Source organism: Rhinatrema bivittatum, unplaced genomic scaffold, assembly GCF_901001135.1.
Source record: "Rhinatrema bivittatum unplaced genomic scaffold, aRhiBiv1.1, whole genome shotgun sequence".
NCBI classification, from domain to species: Eukaryota; Metazoa; Chordata; class Amphibia; order Gymnophiona; family Rhinatrematidae; genus Rhinatrema; species Rhinatrema bivittatum.
In genome coordinates, this window is record NW_021820720.1 from 236122 (window position 1) to 250615 (window position 14494).

Consider the following 14494-nt stretch of genomic DNA (forward strand, 5'->3'; position numbering starts at 1 on the left):
TAGTACAGATAGTCTTGCACCCTGGGTGAGAAGAGCACAGGATCCTTGTAGTACAGATAGTCTTCCACCCTGGCTGAGAAGAGCACAGGATCCTTGTAGTACAGACAGTCTTCCACCCTGGCTGAGAAGAGCACAGGATCCTTGTAGTACAGACAGTCTTCCACCCTGGCTGAGAAGAGCACAGGATCCTTGTAGTACAGACAGTCTTGCACCCTGGCTGAGAAGAGCACAGGATCCTTGTAGTACAGACAGTCTTGCACTCTGGCTGAGAAGAGCACAGGATCCTTGTAGTACAGACAGTCTTGCACTCTGGCTGAGAAGAGCACAGGATCCTTGTAGTACAGATAGTCTTCCACCCTGGCTGAGAAGAGCACAGGATCCTTGTAGTACAGACAGTCTTGCACTCTGGGTGAGAAGAGCACAGGATCCTTGTAGTACAGACAGTCTTGCACCCTGGGTGAGAAGAGCACAGGATCCTTGTAGTACAGACAGTCTTGCACCCTGGCTGAGAAGAGCACAGGATCCTTGTAGTACAGACAGTCTTGCACCCTGGCTGAGAAGAGCACAGGATCCTTGTAGTACAGACAGTCTTGCACCCTGGCTGAGAAGAGCACAGGATCCTTGTAGTACAGACAGTCTTGCACTCTGGGTGAGAAGAGCACAGGATCCTTGTAGTACAGACAGTCTTGCACCCTGGGTGAGAAGAGCACAGGATCCTTGTAGTACAGATAGTCTTCCACCCTGGCTGAGAAGAGCACAGGATCCTTGTAGTACAGATAGTCTTGCACTCTGGCTGAGAAGAGCACAGGATCCTTGTAGTACAGATAGTCTTCCACCCTGGGTGAGAAGAGCACAGGATCCTTGTAGTACAGATAGTCTTGCACTCTGGCTGAGAAGAGCACAGGATCCTTGTAGTACAGACAGTCTTGCACCCTGGGTGAGAAGAGCACAGGATCCTTGTAGTACAGATAGTCTTCCACCCTGGGTGAGAAGAGCACAGGATCCTTGTAGTACAGACAGTCTTCCACCCTGGGTGAGAAGAGCACAGGATCCTTGTAGTACAGACAGTCTTGCACTCTGGGTGAGAAGAGCACAGGATCCTTGTAGTACAGACAGTCTTCCACCCTGGCTGAGAAGAGCACAGGATCCTTGTAGTACAGACAGTCTTGCACCCTGGCTGAGAAGAGCACAGGATCCTTGTAGTACAGACAGTCTTCCACCCTGGGTGAGAAGAGCACAGGATCCTTGTAGTACAGACAGTCTTCCACCCTGGGTGAGAAGAGCACAGGATCCTTGTAGTACAGACAGTCTTGCACTCTGGGTGAGAAGAGCACAGGATCCTTGTAGTACAGACAGTCTTCCACCCTGGCTGAGAAGAGCACAGGATCCTTGTAGTACAGACAGTCTTGCACCCTGGCTGAGAAGAGCACAGGATCCTTGTAGTACAGACAGTCTTGCACTCTGGGTGAGAAGAGCACAGGATCCTTGTAGTACAGACAGTCTTGCACCCTGGGTGAGAAGAGCACAGGATCCTTGTAGTACAGACAGTCTTCCACCCTGGCTGAGAAGAGCACAGGATCCTTGTAGTACAGATAGTCTTGCACCCTGGGTGAGAAGAGCACAGGATCCTTGTAGTACAGATAGTCTTCCACCCTGGCTGAGAAGAGCACAGGATCCTTGTAGTACAGACAGTCTTCCACCCTGGCTGAGAAGAGCACAGGATCCTTGTAGTACAGATAGTCTTGCACCCTGGGTGAGAAGAGCACAGGATCCTTGTAGTACAGATAGTCTTCCACCCTGGCTGAGAAGAGCACAGGATCCTTGTAGTACAGACAGTCTTGCACCCTGGCTGAGAAGAGCACAGGATCCTTGTAGTACAGATAGTCTTGCACCCTGGGTGAGAAGAGCACAGGATCCTTGTAGTACAGATAGTCTTCCACCCTGGCTGAGAAGAGCACAGGATCCTTGTAGTACAGACAGTCTTGCACCCTGGCTGAGAAGAGCACAGGATCCTTGTAGTACAGACAGTCTTCCACCCTGGCTGAGAAGAGCACAGGATCCTTGTAGTACAGACAGTCTTCCACCCTGGCTGAGAAGAGCACAGGATCCTTGTAGTACAGACAGTCTTCCTCCCTGGCTGAGAAGAGCACAGGATCCTTGTAGTACAGACAGTCTTCCACCCTGGCTGAGAAGAGCACAGGATCCTTGTAGTACAGACAGTCTTGCACTCTGGCTGAGAAGAGCACAGGATCCTTGTAGTACAGACAGTCTTCCACCCTGGCTGAGAAGAGCACAGGATCCTTGTAGTACAGACAGTCTTGCACTCTGGGAGAGAAGAGCACAGGAGTCTGGGCACCGCATTGCCGGAACTCACTGAGACAGCTTCACAGGAACAGCGGCAGGCAGAGGCAGTACCAGGCTCTGGGGAAGGCTGGGTCCATGGGAGCTGCCTTACAGTGAGAACATGGCCTACGGCATAGTCTGGTGCTGCTCATTCACTAATCTAACCATTATTATTATATTGTGTATTATATTAGTGCAGACATGTGCACTAATATAATACACCCACACACAGGCGTGTACACTAATATAAGTACTTACACACATGTACAAATTCCCTCATGTGCAGACATGTACACTTATATAATACACTCACACACAGGTGTGTACACTAATATAAGTACTTACACACATGTACAAATTCCCCCATGTGCAGACATGTACACTAGTATCATACACTCACACACAGGTGTGTACACTAAGATAAGTACTTACACACATGTACAAATTCCCTCACGTGCAGACATGTACACTTATATAATACACTCACACACAGGTATGCACACTAATAAGTACTTACACACATGTACAAATTCCCTCATGTGCAGACATGTACACTAGTATCATACACTCACACACAGGTGTGTACACTAATAAGTACTTACACACATGTACAAATTCCCTCACATGCAGACATGTACACTAATATAATACCCTCACACACAGGCATGCACACTAATATAAGTACTTACACACATGTACAAATTCCCTCATGTGCAGACATGTACACTAATATAATACCCTCACACACAGGCATGCACACTAATATAAGTACTTACACACATGTACAAATTCCCTCGTGCAGACATGTACACTAATATAATACCCTCACACACAGGCATGCACACTAATATAAGTATTTACACACATGTACAAATTCCCTCACGTGCAGACATGTACACTAATATAATACATGCACAAACAAGAATGTGCACTAATATAAGAACTTACGTCCGCGCACATATACAAATACACTCAAAAGTACACTCTCAGTCAGACAATACATAACAGAAGCACTCAAATATACCTTCATGTATGTATATGTATACACATATGGAGAAGTATATCCACAGCCCTTTCCTCTCCACCCTAAGCTCTGTGACCTAAACTCCATAAACTCCAAATTAGACTGTAAGCTTTTGGGGGCAGGGACCTTGCAACTGTGTGATGTGTGATAGTGCTAAAAAAGGGTAAATACTGGTATTGCTAATACCCAGAGAGAGAGAGAGAGAGAGAGGAAAGACAGACAGACAGACAGACAGACATTGAGATGGGCACACACACAGCTCCCCCATAGACCTGGGGGAGGGCTGAGTATATTAAATCTGACAAACTTTGCAATGTTTCCACTTCTAGGGCAGTTTGAGGAGCATTCTTCCCTGAAAGCCCTGGCTGTTTGCTGAGGACCGGCCCATCTCCTGCTCACTCTGGGGCAGACCTTCTGCCCCCTCCTCCTGTCGGGCAATATTCGTTCCCCCTCGATGTCCCCAGCCCAGAGGCGCGAGCAGATGGGATGGGCCTCAGCTGCAGATCCCTCTAGTCCGCAGCACCCATGGGGTGCAAACCTGTGCCTGGCACCCGCTGACCTGGTCAGTGCTGCCCACCAGATCGGGGAGTGCCAGCTGCGAGTGCCCCAAATGTTGCGGCAGAAAGGTTGCTCGCCTCGCCCCGGTGGTGCCAGAATGAAGGTTGAGCTCGTGGCCCTGGGTTTCCCCTGCCTCCCGCAATGTTACGGGACTGCGGGCCTGACATTAACTCGGAACCGCACACGGAGCTGTTCCGGTCCGGTTCCAGGGGACAGGCTGCAAGGGCCAGCGTGCAAGAGCCAGCGTGCAAGGGCCATGGTGCTTCCCCTTCCAGGAAGAACAGAAGCTTGGAAATGGCTTGCGATGCTCCCCGGCACGCGCAGGATAGTTGTATTATGCGTTAAGAGATTTGGGATTTCGCACGTTTGTTTCTTTCTTTGTAAGCAAGAATTTTGAATATTTTTATATATTCTAATCCGCCAAGGTGGGAATATCCGGACGACAGAAAATCGAAAATAAGGCTAAATAAACAAGGATTTCTTGTGAAAACCTTGCTGACCCCACCTGCTGGCCGGGGCTCCCGAGAGCCACAAGGCGACCCTGGCTGTGATTTCCAGAGCCACTTTTAGCAGCCTGCGGCTATCAAACTGGCTCCACTCCTGGTGCCCGCAGCAATGCCCAGTGGCCAGGACTGACCGGCCAGTGCCCTCTCAGGGGCTGTTTACATCTCATCAGGATTGCGAATTGCAGAAGCAGCCGCAAAAGCTTTTTACATTTCCCACTTCAAGGGCTCCTGTCCTCGAACTTTATTTTAATAAAGTTTCGGCCCTGCCAACATTTTTTTTACATCATTACAGTTAGCAGCAAAGAGTTATTTCAAAACGGGTTAGTTTTTAAAGATTTGTAAAGCCTCACCTGCTCTAATAAATGTGAGTACGCTAGAGGTGCGGCTGTCCTGATCATCATCAGAACCCCCGGCAGAAATTATCCCCACATATGTAAGGCATGAATACAGGACAGACAGGCCAAAGAGTGATTCTTTATGGGAGCCCCATGCAGGCGTCACACGGAAACAGGTAAAGGAAGAATACAGCACAGACAGGTGAAGAGAAGATCTCCATCAGAGCTCCATGCAGGCATCATATAAAGCAAGAATACAGCACAGACAGGTGAAGAGCAGATCTTCAATCAGAGCTCCATGCAGGCATCACATAAAGCAGGAATACAGCACAGACAGGTGAAGAGCAGATCTTCAATCAGAGCTCCATGCAGGCATCACATAAAGCAGGAATACAGCACGGACAGGTGAAGAGCAGATCTTCATCAGAGCCCCATGCAGGCATCACTTAAAGCATGAATACAGCACAGACAGGCCAAAGAGTGATTCTTTATGGGAGCCCCATGCAGGCATCACACTGATACATATAAAGCGAGAATACAGCACAGACAGGTGAAGAGCAGATCTTCATCAGAGCTCCATGCAGGCATCACATAAAGCAGGAATACAGCACGGACAGGTGAAGAGCAGATCTTCATCAGAGCTCCATGCAGGCATCACATAAAGCAGGAATACAGCACGGACAGGTGAAGAGCAGATCTTCATCAGAGCTCCATGCAGGCATCACATAAAGCAGGAATACAGCACGGCAGCCAAAAGGGTAACGCAGAGGAAATGTTTTGGGTTTTTTTTAAACAAAAGTGTAGCAGTATTGAAATCTGCAGAACTGGTATTCGGAAAAAGTGAGAAAAAAAAACTATATTAGAACAGAAAAAAAACAAAACGCGCGGTGGCGCCAGGAAGGAGGCGGCGAGCCTCGCTGGTGCTGGGCAGATCGCGGGCACGGTTTGTCACTCCCTGGCTCGGGCTGCAGGTGCTGAGGGAGAAGCAGCGCCGGGGCGGTAAAACGCAGCGCGCCCCTCCAGCAGCCCAGTGCACCCGGCAGGATTCTCTGCAGCGCAGGAAAGCTCCGGGGCCCAGCGGCTTCCAGGCCGCGAGCGAGGACCCCCTCCTCGGGGGGAGCAGGTGGGTCCCTTCCTCTGCCACCCTGGCCCGGCGCCCCTCCTGTACTCACCGTGGAAGTCGGGCAGCCTGGGGATCATGATGCCGGCTCGGATCCAGTGCTCCAGGGGGAAGGATGCGGCCACCGCAGCCGCCTTCAGGTGCTCCGGGCTGGGCTGGGGCAGGTGCGGGAAGCCCGGGTAGGTGAACGCAGGGCGCTGCGCCGCCAGGGCCGGAAGCGGGTAGACTGGCGCCGGGTAGAGAGCCGGCAGTCCCGGGGGTTGCAGGGTCAGTAAGCCGGGCTTGGGGACGAGTCCTGGCGGCAGCTGGGCCCGGGAGGAGGAGGAGGGGGGGTCGGGCCCCAGGCAGGACCGCGGGCTCCCCGCGGAGCTCTGCGGGGAGACGCTGGCCAGGGGCCGGGGGGGCTCCTCGGCCAGCAGGGCCTCGATGCGGAAGTTCTTCGATTTCTCCATTGACTTCTGCACGCAGAGCTGGCGGGGGAGGGGAGGGGCCCCGCGCTTGGGCCCCGCGGCAGGGTTCGCAGCCCGGGGCACGCGTGGCTTTCAGCCCTTCTCCCTTCTTCTCTCTCTCTCTCTCGTTAACCTTGGCTGCGCAGCGCCCCGGCTCCGGCGCGGCTCTCCCTCCTGCCCTCCAGCTGGGAGCGGTCCCCGCGGATCCTGGAGTCGCGCTCCCTTCCCTCCAGCCCTGAGTCCTCGGCTCCTCGTCCCTCCTGCGGGTTTGGGTTGCCTTCTCAGTGCTTTCCTAGCCGTTCCCACACTGCCAGCCGGGCTTTTTTTCTTTACAGTCTTCTCCTCTCCTCTCCTCGCCCCTTGGTCCGAATTTCTCATTGGCCGCTCCCCCCCCCCCTTGAATACCCAAAGCTATTGACAGCTCCTTAATTAAGTAATTACTCCCTCGTTTCTGGCATCCGAGCCCAGCGCTGTGCTTTGCACCTCGGGTTGTCTGAATTTCAGGGGGACGGGGCGAGCTTCCAGGGCTCATCAGGGACCCCTCAGGACCTGGGCAGACGGAACTGGCACCGATTTATTGCACTTTTCAATCCAAGACTTGTTGAGCGGGGGGAAAAAACCCTTTTCTTAAAGCAAGCCCCGATGCAAATTCCTCGCTTTAGAGCTGCTATTTGCACCGTGTTTGTCGTTTATAAAGCTCACGTATTCCTGTGCAATAAATGCGTTTTCGGCGGGGCAGGATGAGTGCAAGGGACGTTCCCTTTCTATATGGAGTGGTTTGGGCTTTTAAATGGAGATTTACAGTGGGAAATGTTTTCGGTTTTCTTTAAACAAAAAAGAAAAAAAAAGAAAAACCGCTTTGTATTTTGGTTTTTCTTATTTTTATTAGGGATCCTCGCTCCCTCCAGCACCTGAATGCAATCCGCTTTCAAATGGCTAAAAGGCGGAATGCGAATCTAGGAAATCTTTTTGTTTCTTTCGGAATTTTTCTTGGTTTTATTTTTTTTTTCTGGAAATGTTTTCTGCAATAAAAGCGAATTCAACCTCATTTCCAAGCCACAGGATCACTCGTCTCCTGCCGCTGATTTTATTTCGGGGTATTTCTAGTTTAGACACCGCCGATTTAAAGCGGTTTATAACAAATGTTCAATACAGGAATAATAACAAAACCCCTCCATCTCTTTAAGACATTGTAACGCGCCCCTCGAAACGAATTTCCCTTTCGTTTCCGGTTTTAGAATCGGACATTTAGGGAGATCGAGCGCTTCCTTCCTCCGTGTCCCTTTCCTTCAAACCCCATTCCCAAAAGCAGGTTTTCCCGCAGGTTACCGTTTTGGTTTTATCTAATTTGAATGCTAAGAAGCCAGAAAGTCCATTTGCGGCGGAGAAAGCGTTTGTACCCGCGGGGACTCAGTGGAAGGGAGAGAGCGCGCTCCGCGCACTGCGGGGACCCTCTGCCCGGAGCCGCTGCGCGGTTTCTCAGCTCCCGCACTCCTTTCCTTCCTTCCTTCCGCTCTCTCGCATTTTCCCTCTCGTTTTTCTCCCTTTGTTTTGTTTTGTTTTGTGTTCGTTCGTTTCTTTCTTTCTTCCTTTACTTTTCTTTTTTAGAATTGATTTCTCCTTTCTCTTCCCTCTCTGCTTTCTTGTTATCCTTTCCTCCTGCCTCTGAGGAGCTCCGCCGACCCTCCCTGTCCAGCGGAGAGACGGAGTCAGCGCTCCTCTCCCCCTCTCTTCCCCCGGGTCTCTTTATTGCAGGTTGTTACTGCTGCAGGCACCGCTGCTGCCTCTTGTTGACTTTAATCTTGGTTTCGCTGGGAATGTTATAAAACCGTTTTTAAATTGTACCTCGGCAGATAAGAGGAAATTAAAAATGAAAGGACTCTGCTGTTTGTCAGCCTCCTTCCCTGGGCTCTTGTTCCCGGGATGGGCCGGGGCCATCTCAGAGGGCTCGCAGGATCGCAGAAGTTCATGGTTGACTGTTGGGGATTGGATGGTTTCTTTGTTCTACAGAAGCCTCTTCTACCCCCCCCCCCCCTCCCCCAATGATCATTTAGTTCTGATGTGGAAAACGGGATTTTTTGGGGGGGACAGAAAGCAGAGTAAAAGGGGTAAAAGAAATGAGTGGAATAAGTGGAAGAGAGGGTCCGGTATGGGTAAGAATAGAAAAAAAGGCCGAAAAGCGCTGCTGCGCTGTGCTCCCAGCAGAGACGAGGGAGGAGGAAGCTTTGAGAGAAGTAACACAGGAGATGAGGGCAGGTAAAGAGCCAGCGGCCCATTCAGTCCGCAGCTCCCCGTCCCACTCTTAGTCCAACATTGCTCCTTCAAGCTTTGTAATAATCTAACTGGAAACCAGTGAGGCTATGGTGCTGACCTCCGGCCACCTCTGGTGGGGTGCGGATCCCTCCTTCAGACGCTGCCTTAGGACCAGGTGGAAACTCCCGGAGTGACTCTCCCTCGGACCTTGGGGTGGGGGAGCTCCTGGGGGGATAGGATGGAAGCTCGGGGGGGGGGGGTCTCCCCTTCAGACCCTGATCTAGACTCCAGCTAGGAGTGAGGGGGGGTGGGGGGGATGAAAGCCCTTGTGATCTGTCCTTCAGACCTTGTGCTAGGCTCTGGCTGTGGGCTCCCTCCGTACTCTGCACTAAAGGAAGCCACCAGCAGAAGCCGAGTGCCTGTCACAAACATTGCCTCCATGGGTTTTATGATTATAAAAGTAATTTCAATAGGAGAAGAGGCTTGAGGTCAGCTCCGCACCTGAAAGAAGCCGTGAATACGAGGGGGCAGTCCTAGCAGCATATCAGGTACCCCGGGTGCACTCTGAGATCCACCGTCCGCTAGCCCCAAGGCTGAGAACGAATTGATCGCAACAGGTTATAGCCACCTGTACCCTTGAAAGGCAAGACCATGACCGAATACAATCCAGTGTCTCTGGAGAAGAAACACGAGCTTGAGAGAATTACAATTACCCAGTCTGATCCACTGGAGAATATACCTGACTCCAATGAGTGGGAACCTAAGGCTGGTCCAGATTACATGATTTCACCTGAGAACTAATTCTGTCTTAAGTGTTGGAGGCAAAAACAGTAACAAAATTCAAAGCCTGTGCAGACACAGAGGATCCTTAGCTGTGGGGAAGTGAGGGGTAAAGCCTGGGATAAGCACAGAGGATCCTTAGCTGTGGGGGAGGGAGGGGTAAAGCCTGGGATAAGCACAGAGGATCCTTAGCTGTGAGGGAGTGAGGGGTAAAGCCTGGGATAAGCACAGAGGATCCTTAGCTGTGGGAGAGTGAGGGGTAAAGCCTGGGATAAGCACAGAGGATCCTTAGCTGTGAGGGAGTGAGGTGTAAAGCCTGGGATAAGCACAGAGGATCCTTAGCTGTGGGGCAGTGAGGGGTAAAGCCTGGGATAAGCACAGAGGATCCTTAGCTGTGGGGGAGTGAGAGGTAAAGCCTGGGATAAGCACAGAGGATCCTTAGCTGTGGGGCAGTGAGAGGTAAAGCCTGGGATAAGCACAGAGGATCCTTAGCTGTGGGGGAGTGAGAGGTAAAGCCTGGGATAAGCACAGAGGATCCTTAGCTGTGGGGCAGTGAGAGGTAAAGCCTGGGATAAGCACAGAGGATCCTTAGCTGTGGGGGAGTGAGGGGTAAAGCCTGGGATAAGCACAGAGGATCCTTAGCTGTGGGGGAGTGAGGGGTAAAGCCTGGGATAAGCATAGAGGATCCTTAGCTGTGAGGGGTAAAGCCTGGGATAAGCACAGAGGATCCTTAGCTGTGGGGAAGTGAGGGGAAAAGCCTGGGATAAGCACAGAGGATCCTTAGCTGTGAGGGAGTGAGGGGTAAAGCCTGGGATAAGCACAGAGGATCCTTAGCTGTGGGGGAGTGAGGGGTAAAGCCCGGGATAAGCACATAGGATCCTTAGCTGTGGGGGAGTGAGGGGTAAAGCCCGGGATAAGCACAGAGGATCCTTAGCTGTGGGGGAGTGAGGGGTAAAGCCCGGGATAAGCACAGAGGATCCTTAGCTGTGGGGGAGTGAGGGGTAAAGCCCGGGATAAGCACAGAGGATCCTTAGCTGTGGGGGAGTGAGGGGTAAAGCCCGGGATAAGCACAGAGGATCCTTAGCTGTGAGGGAGTGAGGGGTAAAGCCCGGGATAAGCACAGAGGATCCTTAGCTGTGAGGGAGTGAGGGGTAAAGCCCGGGATAAGCACAGAGGATCCTTAGCTGTGAGGGAGTGAGGGGTAAAGCCCGGGATAAGCACAGAGGATCCTTAGCTGTGAGGGAGTGGGGGGTAAAGCCCGGGATAAGCACAGAGGATCCTTAGCTGTGGGGGAGTGAGGGGTAAAGCCCGGGATAAGCACAGAGGATCCTTAGCTGTGGGGGAGTGAGGGGTAAAGCCTGGGATAAGCACAGAGGATCCTTAGCTGTGGGGGAGTGAGGGGTAAAGCCCGGGATAGGCACAGAGGATCCTTAGCTGTGGGGAAGTGAGGGGTAAAGCCCGGGATAAGCACAGAGGATCCTTAGCTGTGGGGGAGTGAGGGGTAAAGCCCGGGATAAGCACAGAGGATCCTTAGCTGTGGGGGAGTGAGGGGTAAAGCCCGGGATAAGCACAGAGGATCCTTAGCTGTGGGGGAGTGAGGGGTAAAGCCCGGGATAAGCACAGAGGATCCTTAGCTGTGGGGGAGTGAGGGGTAAAGCCCGGGATAAGCACAGAGGATCCTTAGCTGTGGGGGAGTGAGGGGTAAAGCCTGGGATAAGCACAGAGGATCCTTAGCTGTGGGGAAGTGAGGGGTAAAGCCCGGGATAAGCACAGAGGATCCTTAGCTGTGGGGGAGTGAGGGGTAAAGCCCGGGATAAGCACAGAGGATCCTTAGCTGTGGGGGAGTGAGGGGTAAAGCCCGGGATAAGCACAGAGGATCCTTAGCTGTGGGGGAGTGAGGGGTAAAGCCTGGGATAAGCACAGAGGATCCTTAGCTGTGGGGGAGTGAGGGGTAAAGCCTGGGATAAGCACAGAGGATCCTTAGCTGTGGGGGAGTGAGAGGTAAAGCCTGGGATAAGCACAGAGGATCCTTAGCTGTGGGGCAGTGAGAGGTAAAGCCTGGGATAAGCACAGAGGATCCTTAGCTGTGGGGGAGTGAGGGGTAAAGCCTGGGATAAGCACAGAGGATCCTTAGCTGTGGGGGAGTGAGGGGTAAAGCCTGGGATAAGCACAGAGGATCCTTAGCTGTGGGGGAGTGAGGGGTAAAGCCTGGGATAAGCACAGAGGATCCTTAGCTGTGGGGGAGTGAGAGGTAAAGCCTGGGATAAGCACAGAGGATCCTTAGCTGTGGGGCAGTGAGAGGTAAAGCCTGGGATAAGCACAGAGGATCCTTAGCTGTGGGGGAGTGAGGGGTAAAGCCTGGGATAAGCACAGAGGATCCTTAGCTGTGGGGGAGTGAGGGGTAAAGCCTGGGATAAGCATAGAGGATCCTTAGCTGTGAGGGGTAAAGCCTGGGATAAGCACAGAGGATCCTTAGCTGTGGGGAAGTGAGGGGAAAAGCCTGGGATAAGCACAGAGGATCCTTAGCTGTGAGGGAGTGAGGGGTAAAGCCTGGGATAAGCACAGAGGATCCTTAGCTGTGGGGGAGTGAGGGGTAAAGCCCGGGATAAGCACATAGGATCCTTAGCTGTGGGGGAGTGAGGGGTAAAGCCCGGGATAAGCACAGAGGATCCTTAGCTGTGGGGGAGTGAGGGGTAAAGCCCGGGATAAGCACAGAGGATCCTTAGCTGTGGGGGAGTGAGGGGTAAAGCCCGGGATAAGCACAGAGGATCCTTAGCTGTGGGGGAGTGAGGGGTAAAGCCCGGGATAAGCACAGAGGATCCTTAGCTGTGAGGGAGTGAGGGGTAAAGCCCGGGATAAGCACAGAGGATCCTTAGCTGTGAGGGAGTGAGGGGTAAAGCCCGGGATAAGCACAGAGGATCCTTAGCTGTGGGGGAGTGAGGGGTAAAGCCCGGGATAAGCACAGAGGATCCTTAGCTGTGGGGGAGTGAGGGGTAAAGCCTGGGATAAGCACAGAGGATCCTTAGCTGTGGGGGAGTGAGGGGTAAAGCCCGGGATAAGCACAGAGGATCCTTAGCTGTGGGGAGTGAGGGGTAAAGCCCGGGATAAGCACAGAGGATCCTTAGCTGTGGGGGAGTGAGGGGTAAAGCCCTGGGATAAGCACAGAGGATCCTTAGCTGTGGGGGAGTGAGGGGGTAAAGCCCGGGATAAGCACAGAGGATCCTTAGCTGTGGGGGAGTGAGGGGTAAAGCCTGGGATAAGCACAGAGGATCCTTAGCTGTGGGGGAGTGAGGGGTAAAGCCCGGGATAAGCACAGAGGATCCTTAGCTGTGGGGGAGTGAGGGGTAAAGCCCGGGATAAGCACAGAGGATCCTTAGCTGTGGGGGAGTGAGGGGTAAAGCCCGGGATAAGCACAGAGGATCCTTAGCTGTGGGGGAGTGAGGGGTAAAGCCCGGGATAAGCACAGAGGATCCTTAGCTGTGGGGGAGTGAGGGGTAAAGCCCGGGATAAGCACAGAGGATCCTTAGCTGTGGGGGAGTGAGGGGTAAAGCCTGGGATAAGCACAGAGGATCCTTAGCTGTGGGGGAGTGAGGGGTAAAGCCCGGGATAAGCACAGAGGATCCTTAGCTGTGGGGGAGTGAGGGGTAAAGCCTGGGATAAGCACAGAGGATCCTTAGCTGTGGGGGAGTGAGGGGTAAAGCCTGGGATAAGCACAGAGGATCCTTAGCTGTGAGGGAGTGAGGGGTAAAGCCTGGGATAAGCACAGAGGATCCTTAGCTGTGGGGGAGTGAGGGGTAAAGCCTGGGATAAGCACAGAGGATCCTTAGCTGTGGGGAGTGAGAGGTAAAGCCCGGGATAAGCACAGAGGATCCTTAGCTGTGAGGGAGTGAGGGGTAAAGCCCGGGATAAGTACAGAGGATCCTTAGCTGTGGGGGAGTGAGGGGTAAAGCCCGGGATAAGTACAGAGGATCCTTAGCTGTGGGGGAGTGAGGGGTAAAGCCCGGGATAAGTACAGAGGATCCTTAGCTGTGGGGGAGTGAAGGGTAAAGCCTGGAATAAGCACAGACGATCCTTAGCTGTGGGGGAGTGGGGGGTAAAGCCTGGGATAAGCACAGAGGATCCTTAGCTGTGAGGGAGTGAGGGGTAAAGCCTGGGATAAGCACAGAGGATCCTTAGCTGTGGGGGAGTGAGAGGTAAAGCCTGGGATAAGCACAGAGGATCCTTAGCTCTGGGGGAGTGAGGGGTAAATCCTGGGATAAGCACAGAGGATCCTTAGCTCTGGGGGAGTGAGGGGTAAAGCCTGGGATAAGCACAGAGGATCCTTAGCTGTGGGGGAGTGAGGGTAAAGCCTGGGATAAGCACAGAGGATCCTTAGCTGTGGGGGAGTGAGGGGTAAAGCCTGGGATAAGCACAGAGGATCCTTAGCTGTGGGGGAGTGAGGGGTAAAGCCTGGGATAAGCACAGAGGATCCTTAGCTGTGGGGGAGTGAGGGGTAAAGCCTGGGATAAGCACAGAGGATCCTTAGCTGTGAGGGAGTGAGGGGTAAAGCCTGGGATAAGCACAGAGGATCCTTAGCTGTGGGGGAGTGAGAGGTAAAGCCTGGGATAAGCTCAGAGGATCCTTAGCTGTGGGGGAGTGAGAGGTAAAGCCTTGGATCAGCACAGAGGATCACTTGCACCCCTGTACTTTCAGATAAATAAATATGAAAAATCTTTTCATTATAATATTTTAAATTAAATTTGGAGACTTTGTATAGTCATGAAGAGGACTGTCCTGGAAGAGGAGGCAGGAACAGGGCAAGGAAAGCTGCCAGAGGGCTATATTAGAAGGAGGGGCGGAGGTGGGCTAGTGATCAGATCAGCCCAGCCTGGCTGTTCAAGTCTAGATTCAAAGCTTTCCAATCTGAGACAATCTCCGAGCGTTTCTTTTGAAACAGGGGGCTGGGTAACCAGGACTGACTGAAGTGTTCCTTAGGAGCTGGAGCTGCAGAGGTGGGAGAGGGAGGCAGAGGGTGAACGTCAGGGAGAGGGCAGAGACCTGCAGAAGTGAGAAAGGGAGAGGAGAAACCTTCTCCAAATCTAAGCACTGTTAAAGTTACTTTTTCAACCAAAATACATTTTATTCAT

The 14494-nt window shown here is 52.5% G+C and overlaps 1 protein-coding gene across 1 annotated transcript in view; it reads right to left on the minus strand.

Moving 5' to 3' along the window:
* Positions 1 to 6684, minus strand: part of LOC115082026 (motor neuron and pancreas homeobox protein 1-like) — a 47168-nt gene extending 40484 nt beyond the window's left edge. The window contains exon 1 of the mRNA XM_029586283.1: positions 5939 to 6684. Coding sequence (XP_029442143.1) covers positions 5939 to 6338 — 400 coding nt within the window. The 5' untranslated portion in view covers positions 6339 to 6684. The remainder of the gene's footprint in view (positions 1 to 5938) is intronic.
* Between the last annotated feature and the right edge of the window lie 7810 nt (positions 6685 to 14494).